Below are 26,271 nucleotides of genomic sequence, written 5' to 3' on the forward strand. Positions count from 1 at the left end.
ACATATTCATATCAAGCACAATGATCTGCTGTCTTATTGATTCTGAAGAAGAGGGTGAGGTACTTCCTTAGGAAGGTATATACAAATCTCAGAGATAGGAAAATGTGTACATATTGTTTCTATTGTGTCTGTACATAAATGTATTTGTGCAGTTTGAAAAGGCCATTAAATGATTCTGATATGCCCTCCACAGGGAGACTGGGAATTTCTCCTTGAAAACAGAATAGCCAAGTGTTAAAAGTGGACCAAAATTTAGGAAGTTCTCCATAGAAAAATGACAAGTAATTATTATATTTAATAAATATTTTAGCACATGCAATATAATCAGTTTCCTTTTTCAAAAAGAAAGCACACATCATTCCCTAGATATCTTTTTTCCATTATAGAAATTCGCTTCATGATACTTATAAGTATCTATTAGTAGAATTAGTGTATGACTATTCCAATTCACAATCATTAATTAGGTGTTAAACATTCAATTATTTATCAGCAAAATATTGATGAACATTTACAAATATTCAGTCAACTTGTCAGTAAGTTCTTCCTTGGGTGAAATTTTCTGATTTTAATTGAGTCATAAAATGTTTTGGGTCACTAGTGCATCAATTACTAAATTACTGATCCATTGTACTGTAATGTCCTGAAAGAGTAAAGTCAACTTCTGAAAGCCTAATTGAATCTTGGAGAGATATTTATTCACCATTGGATTAAGATAAATGAGTCAACTCACAATAATCACACTAAACTTAGGTACATTTATTTCACAAATGGGTAAACTGAAGCTCAGAAAAGATAGAACTAGAGAGGTAAGGATCCAGGTGAAAAGACCTAATTCCTAATATCTAGCTACAGAAAATAAATACATGAGCTTGAAAGCAATAATAATTATTTCTCTGAAAGTTCATTTTCATGTAGTGTTATTAAATTTAATACCTCTCCATTAATAAGTTATAAACTCATGGTGTTTATACTAATATGGCCTTGTTGCATTGTAAATAGCGTAATAAAAAACCCCACAAAATTTTAGACTCTTTTAAGGTAAAAACTGTCCTAAAACTAGTTATCTCAACCACCTACTATATGGGTTACTTGGAAAACGAAGGATTTTTTGCAATAGGGTCAGTGGTTATGAGCACAGGTTTGGAGTAAGAAAAACCAAGCTTTGAGGCTGGCTTCTGTGCTTATCGACCATGAGAACTAAATGAGTTACTTAATTCTTGTAGTTGTTCCATCTATGAAATAGAGGGGAAAACACGTAATTCATGATGTATTGTAAGGGTTAAATAAGAAAATTTATTTAACTACTTAGTACTGGGCCTGGCAGCAAATATATATGTATAAATATAAATATATATACACGCACAAACACACATAAAGTTTAAATGTAGCTTAGAATAGTTTTGAGGCCATTATTACTTCAGAGACTAGATTTATTTGAACTGGTTTAGCACTCTATTAGGTATGTTACTTTTCATGTTTTTGTGTTTTTGTTTTTGCTTGTTTGTTTGTTTTGGTCTCCAAAAGCAATAAAACCAGTTTCTATACTCCTTCATAAAACAATGCAAAAGAAGGAAAAATCATAACAAAAATGTTCAACAAACAATTTACTATTATTTGTATTTGTCTGGAAGGAGCTTCCCACAGCTTTAATCATAGCCATGGGTTATTATTTCAAACAAAATACATCTTTTAGATATTTAAATGTGTGTTCTCATATCATGGAATTGAAATGTAATTCATTTGTTCTGTGATCTCACTGCAATTCTAAGTGCTTCAAATAAGTAAAATAGCATGTACTGTAGTTTTGAGTGCTAGCCCTGAGAATCTAAAGAGATACACATTGAAAAGAAGGGTTGTCCAAGAAAAATTAGGTATCCTTAATCTTTAATTTTTCATTAAAACATTTCTGAGGTTTATACAATAAAACCATGGTAGAGACTTTTGGCAAATGACATTATAACTTAGTGCTATATGAAAGTTCTAACAAACTAATATATTTAGAGCTTAATAATATAAATTCTGGGGGTGCCTTGGTGGCTCAGTTGGTTAAGTGTCTGCCTTTGGCTCAGGTCATGATCCCAGGGTCCTGGGATGGAGCCCCACATCAGGCTCCTTGCTCAGCGGGGAACCTGCTTCTCCCTCTCCCTCTGCCTGCCACTCCCCCTGCTTGTGCTCTCTCTCTCTCTCTCTTTGTCAAATAAATAGATAAAATCTTTTAAAAAATACATAAATTCTGATGCAGAGAAATCTAAACCAAGAGTAAAATGCTATGTTGAGCTTTTCTTTTTTTTTTTTTTAATTTACCTGCCTAAGAATTTACATGTTAAGAATATAATTAAGTATCTTGGGAACATTTTCTCAGAAAGAATTCTTTAGAATAAGTTTTGCCTTTGCTACTGTGTTAATGATGGCTTTGATAAAATGACCCAAGGAAAAAAGACAATTTCCTTCAGGTGTTATCTGTGTCTGAAATATTCTTCACTGATTTCACATGCACTGATAATATGAACAAGGTAATTTATCTGACTCTGGTCGGGCAAGATTTGCAGTGAGAAATGCAAAATTCACACAGAGTTTGCCTCTAAGAAATCTCTGCCGTGTTTTTCAGTTTATATAAAAAGACTAAAGATGTTGCCTGAGGCATTGTTTTCTTTTCCTTAAAGCAAGCTGAAGCACCACAAATCAAGTTGTTTTTCACATTGTTAATTTAATATTTTCTCTTTCAATTTCTCAGAGAGCCGACATAGGGATTTCTGCTTTAACCATCACCCCAGATCGTGAGAATGTGGTGGACTTTACAACACGCTATATGGACTACTCAGTGGGAGTACTACTTCGAAGGGCTGAAAAGACAGTGGACATGTTTGCCTGTCTTGCACCATTTGATCTCTCTCTCTGGGCTTGCATCGCTGGCACTGTTCTTCTGGTGGGTCTTCTGGTCTACCTCCTGAATTGGCTTAATCCCCCACGATTACAAATGGGATCAATGACTTCTACTACTCTCTACAACTCCATGTGGTTTGTGTATGGATCCTTTGTACAACAAGGTAAGGAGAAAAAATACATTTTAGTCTGAAAAAGGAATATGTTTCAAATGCCATGAATCAGTTAAGAATGTTCTGTATCTGACATCAATAAGTGTTCTAAAGGGTCTTCACAGCAATGCTTAGAAAAGAACATTTCCTACTCTTTCCTAGAGGATCTCAAACACAGCAGGTTTCCCACAAAAATGGTTCATTATCTTTTGATGTAGGTTCAATTTCATCAACAAAGCCAAAAATGAATGTCAGAAGTAAGGTTCACAAGAAACTCAAGATCAGATTTCCCCTCCTCCCCCCCTAATTTTTTTTTTTTCCTTTCTCTGACATTCTGAGAAATAGCCTTACTAGGATGAAACAACTTACAACCAGAGCAGACACTGTTTAATTATTTACATATATAAGACATGTTGGGACTGGTTCTTTGTTCAGAGACATTATTTAATGTATTAAAAATATTCAATGATGGTGAAAAAACTTTGATTCATTTAAGATTCTGATAAGAAATTTTGTCTTATCTTTCATCTTAATATTTAATTAATCTTTACCAATGATTTAACTTACAATGTCATGGTATTCTAAAGAATGTCTTTGTTTTGTTATTCAATATTTAATCTTCCCTACTCTTTAAAGTTGTCCAGTTATTTCTATGACTCCCACCATTTTAGAATAGAATAATACTTACTGAACTCCTTATTTGAGACTACTGCCATTTTACAGAATGAAATAATAAAATACTTAGGGGATCGATAGTTTCTTACAAACCTATCACATATAATAAAGAGGAGAAATATGTGTCATAATGGAGATACATGACACTTTTGCTTTAATATTTATAAATTTCAATAGCATCTTATTTTTTATTCACACTTGCTATTAGATCTTCCATTAAATTTGAGTAGTTGTTCTCAACTGCATACTCCTGAGTGAGACCACTGGCCCAGAGAGGGCCTAGGAGAGAGCCCTAAGAAAAGGAATGGGCTAGAGGAGCTTTCAGTGCTAACTGACAAAGAGTAATGAGAAAGACCCAAGTACCATGTATAGCATGCAGTGGTATACATACCAAATAAAGACAATATTTAAAGATGGCGGGTTTGGCCAAAAATGTTAAACATTTCAAAAAATCAAGTAAAATTAAGACTTGAAAGATACTTACTGGATTTAGCAATAAACTTGTTATTGGTAGTATTCCAGTGACTATAGCTGCATAACCAGATCCTCCAAAACCTACCAGTTCTGTGGGTCAGAAGTTTAGACAAGACATAGGGAGGATGGCTTGTCTTTACTCCGTGATGTCTGAGGACTCAACTAGACAACTCAAAGTCTGAAAATGAGCTCATCTGAAGGCTTGTGCATTTCACTTACATGTCTGGTGGCTGATGCTGGCTGAGGGCTGGTAGCTTCAGTTTTCTTTTATGGTCTCTCTTCATGGGATAGTTTGGCCTTTCTCACAGAATGGTAGTTAATTTCTCCATAAAGAGCATTCCAAAAAGAGGAAAAAGAGTCAATGAAACAGAAAAATGTTAGAGTCCAGGTTGGGGATCACAAACTTGTATGATGGCGTGAGTTCCTCTTGTAGGGAACATCCTGGTTGTGCCCGTCTCATAACTTTGTTATAAAAATTAAAGTGGCTAAAAATTATGAAGTTCTTAGATAAAATAACTTATATAAGGGTCACATAATTGCTTACCACATAAATAAAAAATAAAAACAAATCATACTCAGCTGTGGATAGTTAGGCACATGGAAAAAGGATAAAAAGGCAAATGATTTTAGATTATTTGCAAGATAATGGTTAAAATGGTAGCTCCTAGGGTACATGAAGCAATAAAAAAAAAAAATAGAAAGACCAATAATAAGAATGCAGTAAGAGTATGACTGGAAAGTAATAAAGTAGTAGTAGGAGAGAATAGAGTTCTTGATGAGGCCAAAGAACAAAAGTGGAAATATCAGTGTGAGGGAGTTTGAAGTTTGTATTTATGGATTCCTGAAGTTAAGAGTTGGTGAGAGACTTCAAAGCTGATCAAGGAACTGAGAGCCCAGAGGATTAGATGAACCATCAGCAATGACGGTCAACTCAGATTGGAGAGAAAGAAAATGAGCCATGTGCCAAAGTTGTCAGTAAATGAGGACAAATAGCTAGGAGATGTTAATAGGTACGAGCACAGGCTAAAAATAAAGGCTGGTATAGTTAGATATAATTAACCTTTGTTTTCATCTCATTTCTTCCCAATCCACCCAATTTTCTGTACATGGTTTAATAACCACCAATATTCAGTTGACCCCCCCCCCAAATCTACATTACCCATTCTTTAATTTTAGTTTTGTATATCCAACTGCTCACTAGACCACTCTCTGGTTATAGCAAAAGCACCATGAATTCCAACATGTCAAACATTGAATTTATTTTACACTTTAAAGCTTTGTAGCTTCTCATATTCTCTCTTCCAGCTGATGCATTGCTAGCCACTCAGATATACAGGTTAGAAACTCTGAAAACAGTTTGATTTCTTCTTCCTTCTATCCCTTCTATCCAACCACAATTAGGTCCTGTGAATTTTACCTTCTAAATATTTCTAGAAGTGGAAATCTTGTCTCACCTAGACAGATTAAGCCTACACTCCTACCTAGATTAAGCCTACTTCATTTCTCATCTGAACTACAGGAATGTTGTTAACAGGTCTTTCTTTTTTCAATCTTGTCCCCTGCCAACATATGCTCCACATACTTACATATATATCCAAGTTATTTCTATCAGGGAGAGCTAAACACATAATTCTCATTCTTTAAATATTTTTCTTGGCTCCTCAATGCTCACAGTTTAAAAGTCTGAGTTACTTGGAACATGAACAATATTCCACCATTGGGCTCCTGTCCAGGGCTCAATTTTCATCTCTTACCGTTCATGCCTCACATTTAATTGTTCAGTTACTCCAAATGGCTTTTGTCCCTTGAATACAAGACTGCGTCATGACTCTCTGCCATTGCTTCTGCTCCTTTCAATTCCTAAAATGCCTTTATTACTAAACTTTTTAATCTCTATTCTTACTCTGCTTTCATATGGCAAGTTGCTATGCATCCTCTAATTCTTGTTTTGATCTCACTTCTTTTAGGAAATATTTGCTGGGATTAGGAACCATCTTCTAAGCTTCTGAAGATATATTTATCATAACACTTATGAACTATTATGTAATTGCCTTTTCTTCATTTGTCTCCATCTGAGTCCTTTGAACATAAAACAGTGTCTTATCGTTATAGTCCCTTTACCTACAGTTCAGTGTCTTGTACATATTAAGTGTTTGATAAATGCAAAGTGATCAACTAAATGAATAAATACATGCTAAATAGTTAACTAAACAAAGCATGGAGTTAACTGCAATGTTGTGCTTATTTGATTATAATCTGTTCCCCAATGATCTAAATTCACGAAACCTAACAGGAAGTTACTCAGAATGTCTCTACTGGTGTATTTTATTAAGTAGCTAAGATGAGGAACTTATAAAAAAGGTATCAGATTTGTTGAAGCTTTATTTTTGAGGATGTTGACATGCTTTCTGAACTCTGCCTCCAGGTAGCCAAATTAATTTTTGGAGCACATCTAAGAGAAAAAGAAAAGTAAAATTACCCATATGGTTAGCATGATTTTCTCATGTGTAAACATGACACAGATATCAAAAGTTATAAATATGTTAAGCACTTTTCCATCCCAACTGGGCCTTTAAATGAATTGTACGGCCTGTAGGTTGATTGTACATTAATACAAATTCCTAGTGATGGATAATGCTGAATTGCATATGATTAACTACTTCATCTTTGAAATGCTGCCATTCTTCCACTTCCTAACAATGAAAAGGTGAATTTGTTAAAAGATACAGAAAGCATCTTTACATTTTGATTAAAAATAAATTAAGAAAAAGCTCCTAAGCCCTATGAAAAAAAGAATCAATGACAGTGTCCATGCACAGGCAATGGAGTTAAAATTAGTGATAATTTTCAATAAAAATACAGTCTTTTTAAGAAGTGCAGCTGTTATTCAGAATTACCGTCTTTATTGAGCCACTAGACCAGATTGAATAGGGATAAAAAGCATTTCATGTATTATCGGAAAAATTTCTGAAAAAAGAGTTTAGGGACAGCTAAAAGAAAAATGTTAAATATATGCCAGTTGTTTACCAATTCTGATTTTTAAAAAAGTCTGTAACTTCAAAGCATTCTGGAAAAATAGCTCAGGGAATCCAACTGTGCAAAAGCAGTATGGTCCATTATAGAGATAAACTTAGTACATCTGTTTGGCTGGAACATTAAAGCTTGTGAATTAGATAGTTAAATGCATGAATGAGAGACCAATTTTATGCAAGTTTTGTTGTCGTTTTATATCCTCCTTTATTTCCATGTCTACATGCATCTCTCTGCAATCAACATACTTAAACAACTAGCATTTGATTTTTGAAGATCCTTTATGTTTAGTTTATGGGCAGTGATATTAAGAGCATCATCTTAATATCATCTGGGCCTGGGGGTGGGAGGCCTCTGACTTTTTCACACACATATTGTATACAATTTGTTTGCTGTTTACTTGCAAAGGGCAATTTCAGAGTTTGCCTCAGATGCTTTTGTCTGGTTCTAGAAAGTACAAATATTTATAGTCATGTAAAATATTTATAGCTATTACATATGTTTATTTACCAGCAAGCATTTATTAAGTACCAACTATATGCCCCGAACAGGAAGAACAAAAAGAAAACAAAGAATAACTATATTAACTGGTTTAATTACCATTTCTTGGGTATGCTGTATATCATGCCCAACTTAGATGTTTTGAGTATGGTCATAAATAAGAAAGATACAGTTCTGGCAGGCATGCTTGGAACCATCTAAATGGGCCATAGCCAAATGGGACCAGAAAAACCACTTCCAATGAGGAGACAGAATTATTGGAAAGAATAAAGAAGGAAAATTCCTTTGCTAGCTTTCTTGAAGATCAAAAAGCTCCACAGATGCCAGTGATGAATAAAAAGGGGGCCTTTAGGAATAGTAGAAGATAACCTGAGGGCTGCTGCACAAGAATTAACAGGAGAGGCAACCCACAGTCTTTGAGATCCCAGGGCAATTTTTGGAAGAAAATAAAGAGCTCTTTCCACTGCCAGATGGATCATAGTGTTACAGAGAATCACAACTTTCTCATTTCCACAAAAAGAAGAATCAGACATTCTTCTCTATCGAATTAGGCAACTAAAGAGATTGCTGATGAGAAAGCATCTCTTGAAAACTTAGCATAGGAGAATAACTCAAAAAGACATCTATTTTAATAGTGTAGATATCAAATATATGAAATTTATCAATGTCCTAGTTGCAAAACCCCAAAGGATTCAAACCTTGTAATGCAGTAGCTAAAGCAATTCCTTTGTAATGTTATCTGATATTTCACATTCAATTTGAATATAACAAAAATGATATTGGCTAACTCTGCTGTTTACTGACCCTAATGAACACAGGGAAAATGAGAGTCATCCCCAGTGACAGGCTGACTGGATTATCCAGACAAATTTCTTTCTACGTTCTGTTCTTATAGATATTAACTCAAAAAAGCTCTCTGTAATTTTTATTTGGGTTCAAAAAAACATCTCTGTTGTTGCTAATTATGATTGGCAGCCCTTAATGAAGGGAGTGCCAAGCAGTCTGAGAACTGTCATATCCACTTGAGAATTTCCCCATGCTGATTTAAAACATGACAAGGTGCTCATTTTCTTTCATTTTATCACCAGAATTAACCACTAAAGAAAAAAAAAAAAAAACCCAGTTGAACTTTCACGTTCTCAGATACTATTCTAAGTCTATCCTTATGGGTGTGGGGAATGAGTAATTTGTATGGTAGAAAACAAGTGCAGTGATGCTAAGATGGAAATCCATTGGTTTACATTTCCAATGAACTGTAATGAGCTCCTAAGCAATGATTCCATGAATCATATGTATGTAATATGCCCCTGAATTTCGTTTATTTTAATACCAGCTCTTCATGATTTGAGCCAGAAAATCCTTTCTCATGCTAAACTGGGCTTTTGAAGAGTTGAAAGTAATCAAGGCATATGGGGCAAAAATCAGATTTCCACTTACAAAATGCTTATCAAACAAGAACTGGTGAAAACATTTTCTTGACTACTTCAAACTTCTTAAGAATGTATACTATAATTAAAAGCATTATTTTAGTATTTAATGAAACAAAGGAGTGGTTTCCCGAGAGTCATTAAAAAATAAAACAAAACACTGAAAGGTGATTTTTAAGATATTCTGAGTTGGTTTTTCTTCTTCCCCAAGTGCTATAAGAAAAAAAATTGTTTTAAAAATCTAAATTTAAGTGATGAAAAAGGAGGTGTCGCAGGTCCTTTAAAATAGCATTGATATCATAGTAGTACTCGGTACTTACAGTACCATATTACAAAACCCCTCAGCTTAAGTAATAAGAATAGGGTCAGACATCACCAAAGATAAATTTATTCTAAAGCTGATTTAGGATTGATCAAAGTTAAACTATTGGGATCAAAAGACTATAGGTGGTAATAGAGACCATCAGTTTAGAATATAAATTTGGAAATTCAATTTTTGTTTAACCTGAATCCATTTTTCCCCTTCACCTATGAATATGTATTTAGAAGTTTAATAATGATGGTTATATTTCAAAAAACATGGGAAACTGATCCAAGCTTTTAAAAACAGTATCAGTATGTTTTGAAAATTAAGTCTCTTAGCATTTAACCTAGCTCTAAGATGCATAATTATAAGCCAACTATAATCTCTGGTTTACAAAACTGATGAGTAATAAAGTCCTGGTGATACTTTTGTTAAATACCCTTAAATGTGGCATAACCTTTAATTTTTCACAATTTTAAGGCAGAGAAATTACAATGTGTAATATAAAGTATAAATTCACATCACATATCTCATCATATACAATAGCTGTCCCTTATTTGTAAGCTACATTTCTTGATGACAATCATTCGTTTTTATATTAAGATTTAACAAAATACCAATGTATGACCCATATTTCCGCACTGTGGACACATAAAATCGCTCTTTGATTTGTGGCTGTGACTAAATTTATAGAGTCTCTTTATATTTACAGCTCTGTCCCTTCGACTCTAAATTAGCAATCCATTTGGGACAGCTACACAGTTTGTCCTGTCTGCTTCACTTGTTTTCTAGCACTTAATGTTTATATCCATGTACTTTACTACTTTAACAGGTACTTATAGTATTTCTTCTGCCTTTACGATTTCAAATTCTTTATTCTCCAGAAAACGTCTGTTTAGTTATTAAATAAGAATTATTTATCTAGTCACAAGGGTGAGGAGGACAGCATAGTGTCTGTCTTCATGGAGCTTTCAATATACAAGAGAAACAAACTAGTAAACACATAGCTCCATCACAGAATCCTAATTATTTCTAATTTTCTAAATATTTCTAATTTCTAAATATTCCTAATTTCCTAATTATCATGTTGAGGAAAGCACAAGTCATGATGGGCTTGGAGTTTACAGACATGCTGCTATTTGGTGCAATATAATTAGGTCAAATGCATACAAAGTCATGACCTATCAAAATGAAGAACACAGACTGGGAACCAATTTTTTACCTAGTGACAATGGACGAAATGAATTGTCCAATCAACTCACTTTATCTTTGCTTTCTGATCTATAAAGTACTAGATTATTTTAAAATTTTCTTTCGGCTCTAAGATTATAGGATTCTATTGTATTAATATCTAATTTAAGAACTATTTTCATATCTTTGTGTTTCCTTGAGATACAGCTCAGTTTTAAATCCTATATCTACCATTTACTAACTATATGACATTGAACAAGTTGCTTAACCTCTAGGTGCCTCAGTTCCCTGAATAATAATTGCCTACTTCATCAGGTGTTTGAAAAATTAATCGCTCATGGATATAAAACACTTAAAACTGTGTGCATGACATAAAATAGACACTCAACATTATAATTACCTCAACATTTTTGCAGGCCACAGCAAGAGATAGAATCAACCACATTGTTTAATACACTCATAATTATCTCACAGAAAATAAGCATTATTTTAAAGAAGCATATTGTAATTAGGTATAAGGAAATATATTAAGAAAGCTAGTCTAGCTAATGAAAATGCTTATAGTAAAAACCATATACTAACAAACTCATAATAACTTTGTCATTCAGCTAGATGTGAAAAACTAAAAGCATTTTTTCCCATGTAAGTACATCATCATCACATGTATTGTGATAAACTGTAGGATAACAGGGCCCAAGATACAACAAATAATGAACTCAAATTGAATGGAATTACAAGTTTGGATTCAGGATGCTTCCAGTTTATATATTAAGTCCTTAAAAAGATTGAGTAATTTTAGAAAGATTAATGTATAAGAACTGTGTAAATATGTGTTTTGTTTTTGGAATTATGTCTTGAAATCTGTAACTAAAATAGCACAAAATTGAGCATGAACATCATAGAGAAGGCTAATTTTCCTAAAGTAATCAATGTTCACAAACTGCCATTGATGCAGTTTAGAACCATTTGGATCCATTCCAGAATTGAAATGATGATGATGATGAAGATGGTGATGATGATGATATTTCAGTTTTTGTTTATTACACTCACAATGACAGTATTGAAACTTAGAATATTTAATAGTTTTTACTGAAGCATAATTAACAGACATTACGTTAGTTTCAAGTATACAACATAATGATATGATATTTGTATATATTGTGAAATGATCACTGCAATAAATCTAGTTAATATGTACACATAGTTACAGAATTTTTTATGATGAGAACTTTTAAGATCTACTCTCAGCAGCTTTCAAATATGTAACGCAGTATTGTTGACAATAGTCACCATGCTGTGCATTATATCCCTGTGATTTATTTTATAACTGGAAGTTTGTCCCTTTTCCTTCCTTTCCCCCATTTGGCCTGCATCGCCTCTGGCAACCACCGGTCTGTCTTCAATATCTGTGTGCTCAGTTTTTTTCATTTGTTTTGCTTTTTAGAGTCCACGTGTAAGTGAGACCATATGGTATTTGCCTTTCTCTGTCTGACTTATTTCACTTAGCATATGCCCCCAAGGTCTATCCAGGTTGTCACAATGGCAAGATTTCGTTTTCCTCCATGAATGAATAATATTCCATGATATGCACTGGAATATTATTCAGCCTTGGAAAAGAATGAAAAAATATATATGCCTATATAACACGTATGACTATATATAACATATTTCTTCATTCATTCATCTTAATGGACACTCAGGTTGCTTTTGTCTCTTAGCTATTGTAAATAATGTTGCAAGGAACATGGGAGTACATATATCTTTCCAAGTTAGTGTTTTCATTTTCTTTGGATAAATACCCAGAAGTGGAATTGCTGGAGCATATGGTAGTTCTGTTTTTAATTTTTTGAAGAAGCTCCATACTGTTTTCCAGAGCATCTGCACTGATTTGCATTCCTCCCGACAGAGCTCAAGGGTTCCCTTTCTCCATACCCTTGCCAACACTTGTTATTTTTTGTCTTTTTGATAATAGCTATTCTAATAGGTGTGAGGCGATAGCTCATTGTGGTTTTATTTTTTTTTTATTTTTTATTTTTTAAAGATTTTATTTATTTACTTGACACAGAGAGACACAGCGAGAGAGGGAACACAAGCAGGGGGAGTGGGAGAGGCAGAAGCAGGCTTCCCACTGAGCAGGGAGCCCGATGTGGGGCTCGATCCCAGAACCCTGGGATCATGACCTGAGCCGAAGGCAGATGCTTAACGACTGAGCCACCCAGGCACCCCTCATTGTGGTTTTAATTTGCATCTCCCTGATGATTAGTGATTTTGAAGATCTTTCATGTGTCTTCTTTGGAAAAATGTCTATTCAGATCCTTTGCCCAATTTTTACTCAAATTGTTTTTTTGCTATTGAGTTGTATGAGTTTTTTACATATTTTGGATATTAGCCCCTTATCAGATATATGATTTGCAGCTATTTTCTCCCACTCAATACATTGCCTTTACATCTTGTTGGTGTTTTCCTTTGCTGTGCAGAAGCTTTTTAGTTCAATGTAGTCCCACTTGTTTATTTTTGTTTTGTTGCCTTTGTTTTTGGTGTCAGATCCAAAAAAATCATTGCCAAGAGCAATGTCAAGAAGTTTACCCACCTATGTTTTCTTCCAGGAGTTTTATAGATTCAGGTCTTACATTCAAGTCTTTAGTCCATTTTGAGTTAATTTTTGTATATGGTTAAGGTAATGGTCCGGTTTCATTCTTTTGCAATGTCAATAACTATTTGATTGCTTAATATATTGATAAAACTGAAAGCAGCCTTGTCTCATAAATAAATAGAACCTATGTTAAATATTATGCTAAAATTTTAAATTCACTGATGGAATTCCTTTAAACTTAAGAGAATTGCTAAGCAATAGTTTCATTGTTAACATATATGTAATGCTTGTTGATACTTTTGAAATATATCATAATGCATAGGAAAGTTATAAATAATATAGTTAAGTATATGTTCCCTTTAGTTTATATTCTTGCAGCACTGGAATATATAACACCAGATATAAGGTTAATTTTAAGATGAAAACAATTTCTAAGTAACCAGTAAAATTTGTGACTTCTACCTAAGAAAATCAAAGCACGTAATAGTATTGTGAGTTAAATTTGTGATTTAAAGCAAACAATATGCCATTCCAGTATTCACAAGGTTGAGTCTAAATTAAAACTGTCTTTGATATTATTTTATCAATATTAACAATCTAAAAATAAATTATATTATTAAAATTATTGAAAAGAAATAAAAGATCTTTGGATGCTTCTCCAAAAATTATTTTAATACAGTTTTTGCTGAGAGAAGTTACTAAGTTCCCAAAGCAATAATCATTTGTTGCCTGAAATAAAATTTTTTGAGAGGTCTGTACTTTAAGTAGGGGTAATCCTAATATTTTTGGCTTTTAAATTTTGAAATAGTATGATTTCACATAATTATCTGCAAAGTCATGAAGAATTGTTGACAGTCTTCTCTTCTGCTTTAGATCCTTTCTAATATCGTGATGGTCTCTCCTTTCCTTCTAAACATAAAGTAATTTTGCTATATCAGCAGGACTGCCTGCAAGCACCACATTTCTGTACTATTGTTACACTATTCAAAGAGTTTAGGCCACTTAGTCCTCAGTCGTCTGCCTGACATCACCACCCAAGGAGTACTATAATCCTCTAGAAATGCATTGCCTGGAGTGTGGCACTGCTTAATAAATCACTTCATCTTGTTTATCTTTCTCTTGACATATATCTAGCAGCAGGAACCATTATCCTGTGACAATGTTAAGTTCTATTGACATTTTCTCTTAATTAACTACACCACTGGCTACAAATTTAACATTGGGAATAAACTTCCTTTATTTAATGCTATCTTGAACAAAGGAAGTGTTAAGTTTGTCATGCATTCATTGTCTTAACAGATATCGAAACATCTTTGTTGTTTTTTCAGACCAATTTATTCTGCTGAGAAAATAAACAGAATTTGCATGTAAAATCATGTTGCACTATTTCTTAATTACACAACTGACCAATTAGGTGCATTTTTCCATTAGTTATCTTAATGAATATATGAGAGCTCTATTATATATGCCTGAATTCCTCTGTGATACCACTTCTTCAATCAACGGAATGACTTTATGTACATTTTTATAAATTCAAAGAAACATTTCTTTTGAGATTAAAACATGTTTTATGTACGTTAAAGCTAAATGTTCGGGGTTCAAATTATAAATCACTCATTTATTCAACATTATTGAATGTCTACAATGTGACAGGCCCTATCCAAGCTCCTGGAGATAGCTTTCTGAGAAAAACAAAGATTCAGTCTTTTATGGAGCTTTTATTCTAGTGAAGGGAGACAGGTAAAAAAAAACAATAGGCTAAATCAATCAATAAATAAATTACACAGTCATCAGAACTCAAATACTATAGAAAAATTATCTCGGGGGAAAGGAATTTGAAGTACACGTGGAAGGGTTGCAATTTTCAATAGGTTCAATAGGTTCATTTAAGTAAGCCTCTAAGCATTTGAAATTGGAACAAGGACCTAGAGGATGGGAAGGAATGTGCTGTAGAGATATGGGGGGGTGGGGGAAGTCAGGTGTAGCAAATCACAAATACAATGACCTGCTCCAAGAGGCCAGAAGGACAGCTTAGTAGGAAGGGAGGTCAGAGAGGTCCATGAGCTCACATGAAATTAGGCTGTCTAGTTTTTGGCTTCTACTTTGTAGTAATGAAGAGTCACTAGAGTGTTTTAAGCAGAGGAGTGGCAGGACTAAACATTTAGACAAATATAAATAATTGTTTTAGAAGGCATTAACCGTCAAACTATTCTCTATCTGTTGTGATTTCAAGTCCTCCAGCATACTTGGGGATTTACGAACTGTTTCAAAAAATTGTAGATTTGGATCTGAGCTGTGATTATATTTTATAGGTGCATGAATGTTTGTCTGTTGAGGCAGCCATATGTTGCTTACAGCATATATCCATCTAGTGAAACTTTCAAAAACCTTAACTCCAAGAGCCAGTCACACTTTTTTATTCTCCAGATCAATTATGGTTATTCCTTTCAGACAATATCTACATTAAATGAAAAGGCACATATTATTCCTAGCTCTCTTTGTGGTGACAGCTCCTGAAGAAAACCATTCTCTTGTAAGTAATCTCCCCCAGTGCTCTTGTTAAAAAGGACCACAGAGAGGAGCAAGAGTAATGGCATTCTCAGTGTATTTCTTCCTTCTCAATCAACTTCCTGTATCTTTCTGGAAACAATAAATGTTATTTTACATAAATTATTTTAGCCCTTTATTTGGACTACATATCAATATTATATATAAATATCTATCTATAGATAGATAAATAAATATAGATATTTAATATATAGAGATAGCTGTAAATATCTATCTATACATATCTATACCCATATCTAGATACGGAGAGAGAAAGAATTTTTTCCCTATACCAAACCAAACTGCTAATAACAGTTTGCATTCAGAGTAGGATTAAATAATTCCCCTGTTCCTAAATCATCAGTTGTAACCTTCTCTATAGATAATTCTTCCTGTAAACAATGTAATTGAAGATCTTTATTACTTTTATTTGCTTGAAATTTATATATACTTCTCCTTTATCCAAAAAGATCTTAAAATCTGCTAACATTCATAACACTTTCTCTCTCAGAAAAATAAATCAATAACATTTTACTCTCAGTTTTCCTTGTCAAGTCCAGTTCTTTGATTAAAAAATTTCTTGATTTTTAAATTCAGTCATTTGCTCACAAAAGGCCATCTGTAATATAAGATTAAATAGACACTAGGGGCAGCCACACTGGAAATCTGTAAACACGGCATTATCCCTCAGAAAACCTTCCTTTGAAAATGATGTGCAGTTCATCCATTGGGGCTATACTTAATCTCTAAGCCATAGGAAAAACAAGGTCAAATCTTATGTCAAGACCAGGAAATAGTGTAATTATAGTTTTATAGGTCCCCCTATAGTTGTTGCAGATAGTTGTATAGATAGTGACACTTGTGAAAACTAAATATTTAAAGTGAATCTGTAATATTCAATCCTCCAAATATGGAACATGGTTTAGGTTAAAGAGTGTAAATTAAAATGTTCACTCTGATGTTCATTGATTTTTTAATTTTTTCTTCTGAACTAGTATTGACCCAATTGACGTTCTACAAACACTGACTTGAATTGGGTTAAGCAAGTTGGAAATTATATTTGATGACCTGAATAATTCACTAAAAAGGATAAGCATTAAAACTTGCTTTAGTAGCACAAACACATTTTTTATAATAATGTAAGATAATGAAGCTGGCCACATGCAATGTCCAGGATGGACACTTATAAGTTGGAATGAATAACTTTTGCATTACTAAATTACATAGAATACATATCTAACTGGAACCAAAAGAGAGTAATTTGGCTGAGAAAAAGTCATTCCTGGCACTAAAAGACAATTTAACATGCATTTACACCCAGGGAAGCTTAGAAAATGAACAGTAATTGCAGAGGTCAAACTTGTAAGCTGGCTATGCTTACTTGTTTCACTCCAAGACTTGAGTGCAATGCAATTTAAACCTCAAATCTGACTATCTGAGACTATCATTTAATTTCAGTAGTTTATCAACTGAGAATATTATAAATAATGACATAAGTACATATCCAAGGTGTAGATGATTCTACATACCAAACAAATACCATCATGACGAAGTGTTATGTTTGTAAACATATTACATACATGTTGTATGTTATGTATACATTGTAATTATATATATATTTCTCCTTTACATATGTTATATATATATATATTTCTCCTCTAGAATACCTCCTCCTGATATGTCATTATAAAACTAACATATACATACATATAAACTAACATATTATACACATGTTATATATGTTATATATATTATAATTATATATATTTCTCCTTTATATATGTTATATATATATTTCTCCTTTAGAATACTTCCTTCTGATATGTCACTATAGTTTAATATATTTCACAACACTAACTGATAAAGATGAAAACAAGTATCATGTAATGCAAAGATGTCAGAAAGTAACCCAACGTGTATGGTTTTCAAAAACAAGAATCAATAAGGTATATTGTTTAATTTTTCTCTTTTCTTTTAAGTAGCAGCTAAATGGTTTTACAAAATAAGAAGTATTTTCATTTAAAATTGCAGATTTTTATTTTTTTCTTTTCCTTTATGATATTATAAAATGCAACTCTACTCTTTTAAATGATTTTAAAATAAACCAGCAAATACAGTGTTTATTACATATGCATTTTCTGTGTCTAATTTGTTTTACAAGTCTTTGGGGAATATAATTAAACATATTTGAAATCAGAGAATTCAAAGGAAGTGAAGAATGAGAAAAGCCAAGTAGAATAAACTTATCAATCTCCTTTTTAAAAATATAGACTTAATTTTTAAATTGCAACACCTGGTATTAGTGAAATAAGTTTCATAGAAAAAAATCTTTAAATCTTATTAAAGCCGTTTTCTGCCTTTCTTTTGCTTCTGTGCAGATGATATTTTGATAATCACTCTGAAAGTCCCAGTGGCTGTGCTGTAGCTTATAGATAAGTTATGAGGGGAAAAATGCCACCACCTCCAACTTTTAAGCTATCTTTTCATAAGATAAGCATCTCCAACAATGCTGCATTTTGTAACACTTGTTTTTTCCTATTTTTAATTTATTGTCGACTCAGCTACAAAAAAAACAGTAATGGTAGGAATCCTGTAGCAGGTCTGAGAAGTTTGAAGACAGAGATGAAACTTTCAGGGACCCTCCCAGGCTGATCTTAAAGTGCTTTGATCTGGTACTTTTGATCTTCAAGATGCTTTAGCTGGAAAACTTCCCCTTAACACACACACACACACAAAATGTGGAAATTTAAGCTTGAAACAATTCTCAGGGTTATATTTTTCTTTTCAGGTTTAAAAATGATGTACTTTCTATTCATCAGTTTCTTCATTGTCATTTCTTCTCCCAAATTTAATATTTTATTCATGCTGATTAAAGTTAGAATTTTATCGGCAGATGATCTGGTAGAGTGTACCTGTTAATCACAATGATAGAGTTATGTGAGATTATAAATTTAATAACAGCATTTCATCCAAATAGCTATATGATCTGTGCTATTTAGAGACAGTATGAAGGATGGCGTAGAGATTATGAGACTTCTAAGGTCGACCAGCTGACATGTTAGCCTGAAGAACATTAGGTACTACCACCTCAACAACAAAAATGGCAGTAAAAATAGAAAAGAGAGAATGAATTAGAAATATACATGACAGGATTTGGCACTGAGTATGCTGAGTGTCAGTATACAGAAAATATATTAATATATAGATATAAAACAGTAGTTTCATACTGTATATGATATTTTTAAAAATAAATTATCAGTACATTCTGAAAACCATTTATTCCTCTAGGTATTCTTAAATAGCTTTACTTACTGTCCGTATAAGAGCCTATATTATATGTGTGTCTACATATATAATTTGTTTTCCTAAATTTCCTATTATTGCTTGCCTATAAAATTATAAAAAGTTATTCTAGTGGTTCAGTATTTGTACACATCCTTGGTTATTTTCTTAAGAAATTATCCTAGATATGCAGCTTCTGAGTTAAATGATATGTATATGCACACTTCTAAGACTTCTGGTACTTTCAACCAAACATTGTACCATACTCCATTTTCTCACATTTTCAATAATTAAGAGTATATAAATTTCAATAGAATTTTAAAGGATTTATTAAAAAAACAATAGTAACTTAATGCAATGTAAAATTCAGCTTTACATCACTGCACTTCACTAGATACTTAGAAGACACTTAAACATATTCAAGCAGAGGCAATTGCTTGGGTATAACACATGGCAACATTAAAACACTGAAAAAATGTTAACTGAATCATTTGGACACAAAAGCTCAGATTCTATCATTGATAATGTTAAGAACACAGACAAAAAGCAGTCTGAAAGTTAGCTCAACCTTTTAAATGTGTATTACTGGTGTTTATAGAGGTATAAAATTATACCATGTAATGCAGTGGGGCTATTCCAATAACTTAAAATACAGCAGCATAACTTTTATATACCTAACTATAAAGGAGGGTCATGTTCAAAATGATAATGGGAAGTGGGGGTGGGGGTCAGAATCCAAATCCAACAACTCCGTAAAGAGAAGAGAGGACAAAAGAAAAAAGTAGCTGATCAAAATTTACCTGAAGTAGGGCACCTGGGTGGCTCAGTTGGTTAAGCGACTGCCTTCGGCTCAGGTCATGATCCTGGAGTCCCTGGATCGAGTCCCGCATCGGGCTCCCTGCTCGGCAAGGAGCCTGCTTCTCCCTCTAACCGTACCCCCTCTCATGTACTCTCTCTCTCTCTCATTCTTGCTCTCTCAAATAAATAAATAAATCTTAAAAAAAAAAAAAAATTTACCTGAAGTAGCTTATCCAATCATTACAATTTTTTTTTTAAATTTCATTTGTAAAACACACACACACACACAAAGCATCAAATAATCTTCAAGTTATTACTTCCAGAGCCACCAAAGATTATTAGGCAGAGAAAGACTCTAAAAGTTATTATAAAGAGTTTTATTAAGGGGTCCTTGCATGGCTCAGTTGGTTAAGCATCTGCCTTCAGCTCAAGTCATGATCTCAGGGTCCTGGGATGGAGCCCCGTCATAGGACTACCTGCTCAATGGGAGCCTGCTTCTCCCTCTCCCTCTGCAGCTCCCCCTGCCTGTGCTCTTTTGCTCATGCTCGCTTGCTCACTCACACTCTCTTTCTCAAATAAAAAAATAAAATCTTTAAAAAAAAAAAAAACAAAGAGTTGTATTAAGCCACAAAGATGACTATCATTCAGTGATTAGTTTGGATTTCATTATTTATCTGCAAGTGTCAAATATTTTCTAAAGAATCTGTCTACTGAGAAGTTCATTATATAGTAGAGTTAGAATAGGTTTGTACCATGAGCAGCACAATAAAAGAAATAAAAAGGAAAGTTGCAGAAGATTGCACAAGAACTTAGTCATATGACTACAATTAATATTAATAACATTTCCTTGGATAATATCTTCATGTAAAAACTGCCTACCATGTCTGTTTTTTGAATAGCAGCCTGCATTCTCAAACAATTGCAGGAGTCTCTTGTGTATTGCCATATGGGCAGAGAAGAATCTCTAAGTCTGTGAAACTTGGAAGAAACAAAAAATACATATTTTTTCTATCTTCCATAGGCCTTTGCAGAAAATCAAGGTGAATGAATGTCTCCAGGGAAAAGGGAAACAAAAAAGTAACTCATCATTTTGTTTGCATGTAAAACTTATACAGTGAAAGTTTTATCCCCCTGCAAATAACCTATTATGTCTAAGGTTACTAGTTACAAAGTTATTTGTCAAAGTAATTAAAAAATATATATATATATAATAGCTATTTACAAGTCCAGTAATTTGGGCTTATAATTTTTTAATGATTCAATAAAAAGTTTATATGTCATTATTAAAATAGAGAAATGATCAATATGCCAGTTGAATTATCCCAAGAATGAATTTAAGGTATACAGAATCATAGCCCACCTCTCAGAACAATACAAAAAAAAAAAAAAAAAAAAGATCTTCACCTACCTATTTTCTTTATTATTTATTCATCATTAAAAATCTCTTATTTTTGCAATATCACCTTCCTCCTATCTTCTTGATATGTTACATCTCCCAAGATCATCAGTTCATTATAATGGTTATGTTTTAAGCTGATTGTTTCTTACGGTCATCTAAGAAAGTATATTGGTCTTAGTAAATTATTTCCAATATAAAATAATGAGGATTTTTTTCTGAGTTTTGTAGATATCTAAACTATTATCATGTTTATTTTAGTTTTGTTTGCACAAATCTATCCTAAATTTTTGGCCTGTCGGCCTACAATAATCCTATTTATCCTTATTGTTGAGGAGAACAGAGGGAGAAAATGAAGTGGCAGTAATAAACCAGAAGACTTAATGGAAGAAATGTACTTGGAGGAGGAGACACCGTGAGGCTTCCTAGATTCTCTGACATGTGTCACTCCCTGCCTGGCCTTTTCCCTTACCTGTAAGCAAAAATCATCTGTCCCTACTCCTCTCTGATCTTGACCTTGGCTGAGGAAACTCCTAAGACTATGGTAAAGATTAAGAAATGTTTACAAAACATTTAACACAATGCCTGGTCCATTAGTAAATACTCAATATATAGAAGCTTTGATTACTTTTTTCCTGACCTTTGCTTTTAATCTCTTACTTCCTGATTTGGGTTTGAGTTTAATAGGTTTTTTGTGTTTTGTTTTGTTTTGCAACTTCACCCTGATCCCTCTCCTCTCTGACTTCATGTCCTACTTCATTACGTCCATGATTTGGATTTACCACTTCAGCCCAGCAATATGAACCTGTTTCCTGACTTTTCCATTGCTCATTTATTCCACCCAAATCTTTGACTCAGTGACTACTGAGGCTGTAGATTGAAAATGCCTTTGGAAATTCCTGAGAAAATCTACAAACCACACCCAAAGTGTGGTTTATTAAAGGAAGTGGCATATTAAAGGAAGAAGAGGAGGAGGAGGAGATATTCCTTAAGCAAAATAGTTAAGCTTTATGTAGAATTCTAAAACGCATTCAGTTTTACATATTTGCATTCACGTACAAAAACCCATGAGCTGTGGTTCATGTATATTTTCTTATTCAATCAGCAGTATTGTGGGAATCACTAGGATATGAAGTATTTTACATCCTTCAATTACAGGTCTGTCTGTATTACTTACTGAACTCTATCTGAATATATAAAGCCCATATACTGAATAAAATGTCTATATTTTATCTCACACCAGCACACCAAAATCTCATTCCTTTAGCCATTTTCCAACCTATTATTCCAAAGAATGTACTGATAGAAACCAGAGAGGAATCCATTCTTTCTTTCTGCTTTTTAAGATGTCCTCCTAAGAACTTAAACATAAGAGTTCTGGAAAACAAGAAAAAGTTCAAAATTGAGAAGGCTGATACTGTTTTTGGAAAACTGAATTCACAATATAAATGATTCCCTTCTCTATCATAGATTTGAAACTAATCTTCAATGGCAGTTAACAGGTTACTGGATTTGAATGGCATTTTGGAGTTTTAAAAATATATGTTAGACTTAACCTTGGCTCTTGTATCCTCATTAAAACGGATTGAATATGTATCGGCATTTTCTGACCTTGTGAAAATAGCGATGCATTGATACATAAGGCCTAGTTCAGGAATTAGTCTCAGAAATTTCAGAGGTAATGGAAGTTTCACTTCGAGATCCACTTCACTTTTGATTCCTGTTGACAACTGCTTCTTACCCTTTGAACTTTGATGCTTCTGGGTTTGGTAAAATGGGTGCAGTTTTGCTCAGCACCGCTGATTGATTGGGTCTCTGAAAACTGGGGTTGATGATGGCACTAGAATTTATATAGTGGTTTTATATGGTGGCTTAGGCCTTGCTATAATTATTTTAAAACATTAAAAACTAATACATCACTCTGGAGTGGCAGGCCAGACTCAATGGCAGTCTTGCTTCATGCTGTTTGACAAATGACTAGTCATCCAGACAACATTTCCTCACTGAGTACCTTTCCCAGTCCTCATTTTGCTGCAAGTCTGTGGTAAAATCAGCAGGTAGCAAGAAAAATAGTACAGAAAGAAAAAAGAATAATTTGGGGGCCTCCAGAAAATGATATTTGGGTATTTTTTAAAAATCACTATTTGTTGCTCAAGCCATGTACTGTTCCTTTTTTTTTCTTTTTTGGTGAACAGATAAGCAATTGATATATATCAATGTATTAAAAATAGAAACAAAGCACCTAAAATATGAATCAAATAATTTAGTAAATAAAAAATAAACTAAAAGGACATGAAGACAAATATGGTAGACAGAGAAAACAAAGGGGTAACATACAGTGACTTCAAAAATCTCAGTTCATCTCTGAACCAAACTACTTGAAAACTATCTGAAGATTTTAGAGGCTTTGAGTATCTTTCTTTCTTTGTAAATTGAATTACTAAAATCTCAACTATTTTAATTGTGTAATATTAGATAGAAAAATTCTGTGTACTATACACTTAAATATTTTACCAAAATCTTGGATTTATGCTCTTGAGTTTTACAAAGCAAGACATTTACTAACAGAGCTAAAGACAAACCAAGAGAGAAAGGATGAAACTATTCGGTTTCTCCCCTGTTTTTACTTCTTTTTTTTAGCAAGACCTCTAAAATAGTATAATGAAATAGATATAATTAGAGCATGAATACAGAAGCTGAAGATATTTCTAGGAGCACCTCTTAAATGTGTGTAGTTTTGGCAAAATCATAACTGTGGAAACGATACAAGTGTTGGGAAATATTCTGGGTGTCAGTGAGGGTTTGTGATACATTCCACCATAATTTTGAAATTTGGTTGTGATATCAATGTTCTTTAGATGCAAAATCTTATTTTTAATCATTAAAATTTACAAGGGTCCTTTTGATAGATACTGGGAAAGGAAACAGAAAAAAAAGTAAGCAAATGCATTTTTTGTTGCAAATAAAAATTCAAGGAAGATATGTGGCACACTGACCCATTTTGCTTTGTGCTAAAACTTCAAAGTAACCATTAATACCATAAAATGCAGTTCTATGGATTAGTGGAAATCTCAGCAAAAAGTAATATACACTATAAAGCCTTCCAACTAGCATGTCCATTTCAAACATACTGAAGCTGCTTTATTAAAAAAAATAAACTTAAAAGGTAGAAAGGAACTTCTAATATCAGTGTAATTTCAAAATCTCTAAAAAGGTACATTTCTTAATTCAGGATGGGTTAGCTAGTTCCATAAAAAAAGGATTTTGCTAATTAGTATTCTAAAAGATTTGTCTGACCCAATAAAGTTCACGTATAACAAGTTACTTTCAGTAGATTTAGTTCAATTCACTCATCCTATGATCATGTTTCCAGTAGAATTGAATAAAAGCAATTAGTACAGGATGGGGAAAAAAAAGCCTTAATTAAATAAGATCTAGAGAAAGAATTTACCACAAGGGTTTCTAAATACCATCACTGCCCCAATCCTTGTGGATATGAAAGTAAACCAGTTTGTGGTGGGGAATCATAGTAAACACTATATGTAGTGTTCATCCATACATCTTAATGTTGCACTTAGGGGAGCTTACCTTTCACTGTAGCATTTAACCTCAAGACCCTTGACTATTACTTAGGTTACAACTTGTGTAAAACTATATTGTAGTCCACCTTACAAACTGGGAAACTGAAATCCCTTTATCGATTAAGTTACTAAAATCTCAAATGTTTTAATTTTGTAAGATCAGACAGGAAAATTGGCTTTCGATTGGCTGTTTTTAATTCTTTAGCTCATTAGGAACAGCGGGAATTTTATATGGGCTGGAATAATGAAAACATTGTGAAAAGAAGCTGCCAAGTGTTACATTTACTAACTATGTAATTCAATTTAGTTCTACAATGAGTTACAGCAGCGGATACATGAAACTTAAGTTAAAATCATCATATATGGGTTATGTGGTATAGCTAGCAGTTATTTAATTGGATTATAATTAATTTTTAGTTTAACATTTTTCAAATGTATTCATTAGAAATATCCCACAGTACTGAGTTCAGTAAAACTTACCTACTTCTGTTAATCCTGAAATTTCAAGAATTATAAAGATTATCTTCTTCTGTAGGAAGTTCTAATGTTGAAATAACATTTTCTTTTTGCAAAGGTTCATAGAAAATGTATTTATAATAGCCAAAAACTGGAAACAATACAAATGTCTAGTTACTGGTGAATGAATAAGCAAATCGTGATATATGCAATGGAATGCTTTTTAGCACTAACAAGGGATAAGCCACTAACACATGGAACAACATGAATGAATCTCAAACATTTGTGCTAAGTAAAACGAAGCCAGACCCAAAAGACTACATTCCATTTATATGAAATTAAAAAGAACTTTATATAGAAAAAGAAAAATATTTCACAGTGACAGAAAGCAGATTTGCATTGCCTGGTGCCAAGCATGGGGGATAGAGATTGACCAGAAAGAAGCACAAAGGAACATTTTGGGTAATGGTGATATCCTATATCTGCATTATAGTGGTAATGATCTTTTATTTATTTCATCAGAAGAACATTCTTATTTTAGGGCATTATGTATAGATGGCATTTGTATGTGTAAAAGACTGTCATTAATTAAGGAAACAGGAAATATGCCAAGATTTTTTATTCAACTGATTAAGAACTCCTCAAAACAGAAGTGTATAAATAATGTTAAAGAGTTGGAAAGAAGGAACTGCTATTTATAAACAGCTCTACATGTATTATAATTACTATGAAAATGTAAATATTAAGTTAGAGAAGTCTTCTTATGTATAGGAAATTGCCATTTTGATTACATCATCTAATGCCTCCTAGCCTCCTTTTGCTTATCTGGAAATAGACTTATCAGTTACTCCAGGACAATATTTTGTCATTGAACTGAAATGTCAACACTTCAGAAAGACATAAGTTAACAAAAGAGGAGTAACATTACCAGTCTCTATTTGTTCAATATTATAAAATGTATTTGAAAATGCTTAACACTTG

The 26,271-nt window shown here is 33.0% G+C and overlaps 1 protein-coding gene across 4 annotated transcripts in view; it reads left to right on the plus strand.

Moving 5' to 3' along the window:
• The window catches only part of GRID2 (glutamate ionotropic receptor delta type subunit 2), a 1,428,484-nt gene that overhangs the window by 1,130,756 nt on the left and 271,457 nt on the right, over positions 1-26,271 (plus strand). For all 4 annotated transcript variants that reach the window (XM_032400835.1, XM_032400836.1, XM_032400834.1 and 1 more), the window contains exon 11: positions 2,735-3,047. In XM_032400835.1, the coding sequence (XP_032256726.1) occupies positions 2,735-3,047 (313 nt within the window). The remainder of the gene's footprint in view (positions 1-2,734; positions 3,048-26,271) is intronic.

Source organism: Phoca vitulina, unplaced genomic scaffold (genome assembly GCF_004348235.1).
Source record: "Phoca vitulina isolate PV1807 unplaced genomic scaffold, GSC_HSeal_1.0 scaffold3, whole genome shotgun sequence".
NCBI lineage: Eukaryota > Metazoa > Chordata > Mammalia > Carnivora > Phocidae > Phoca > Phoca vitulina.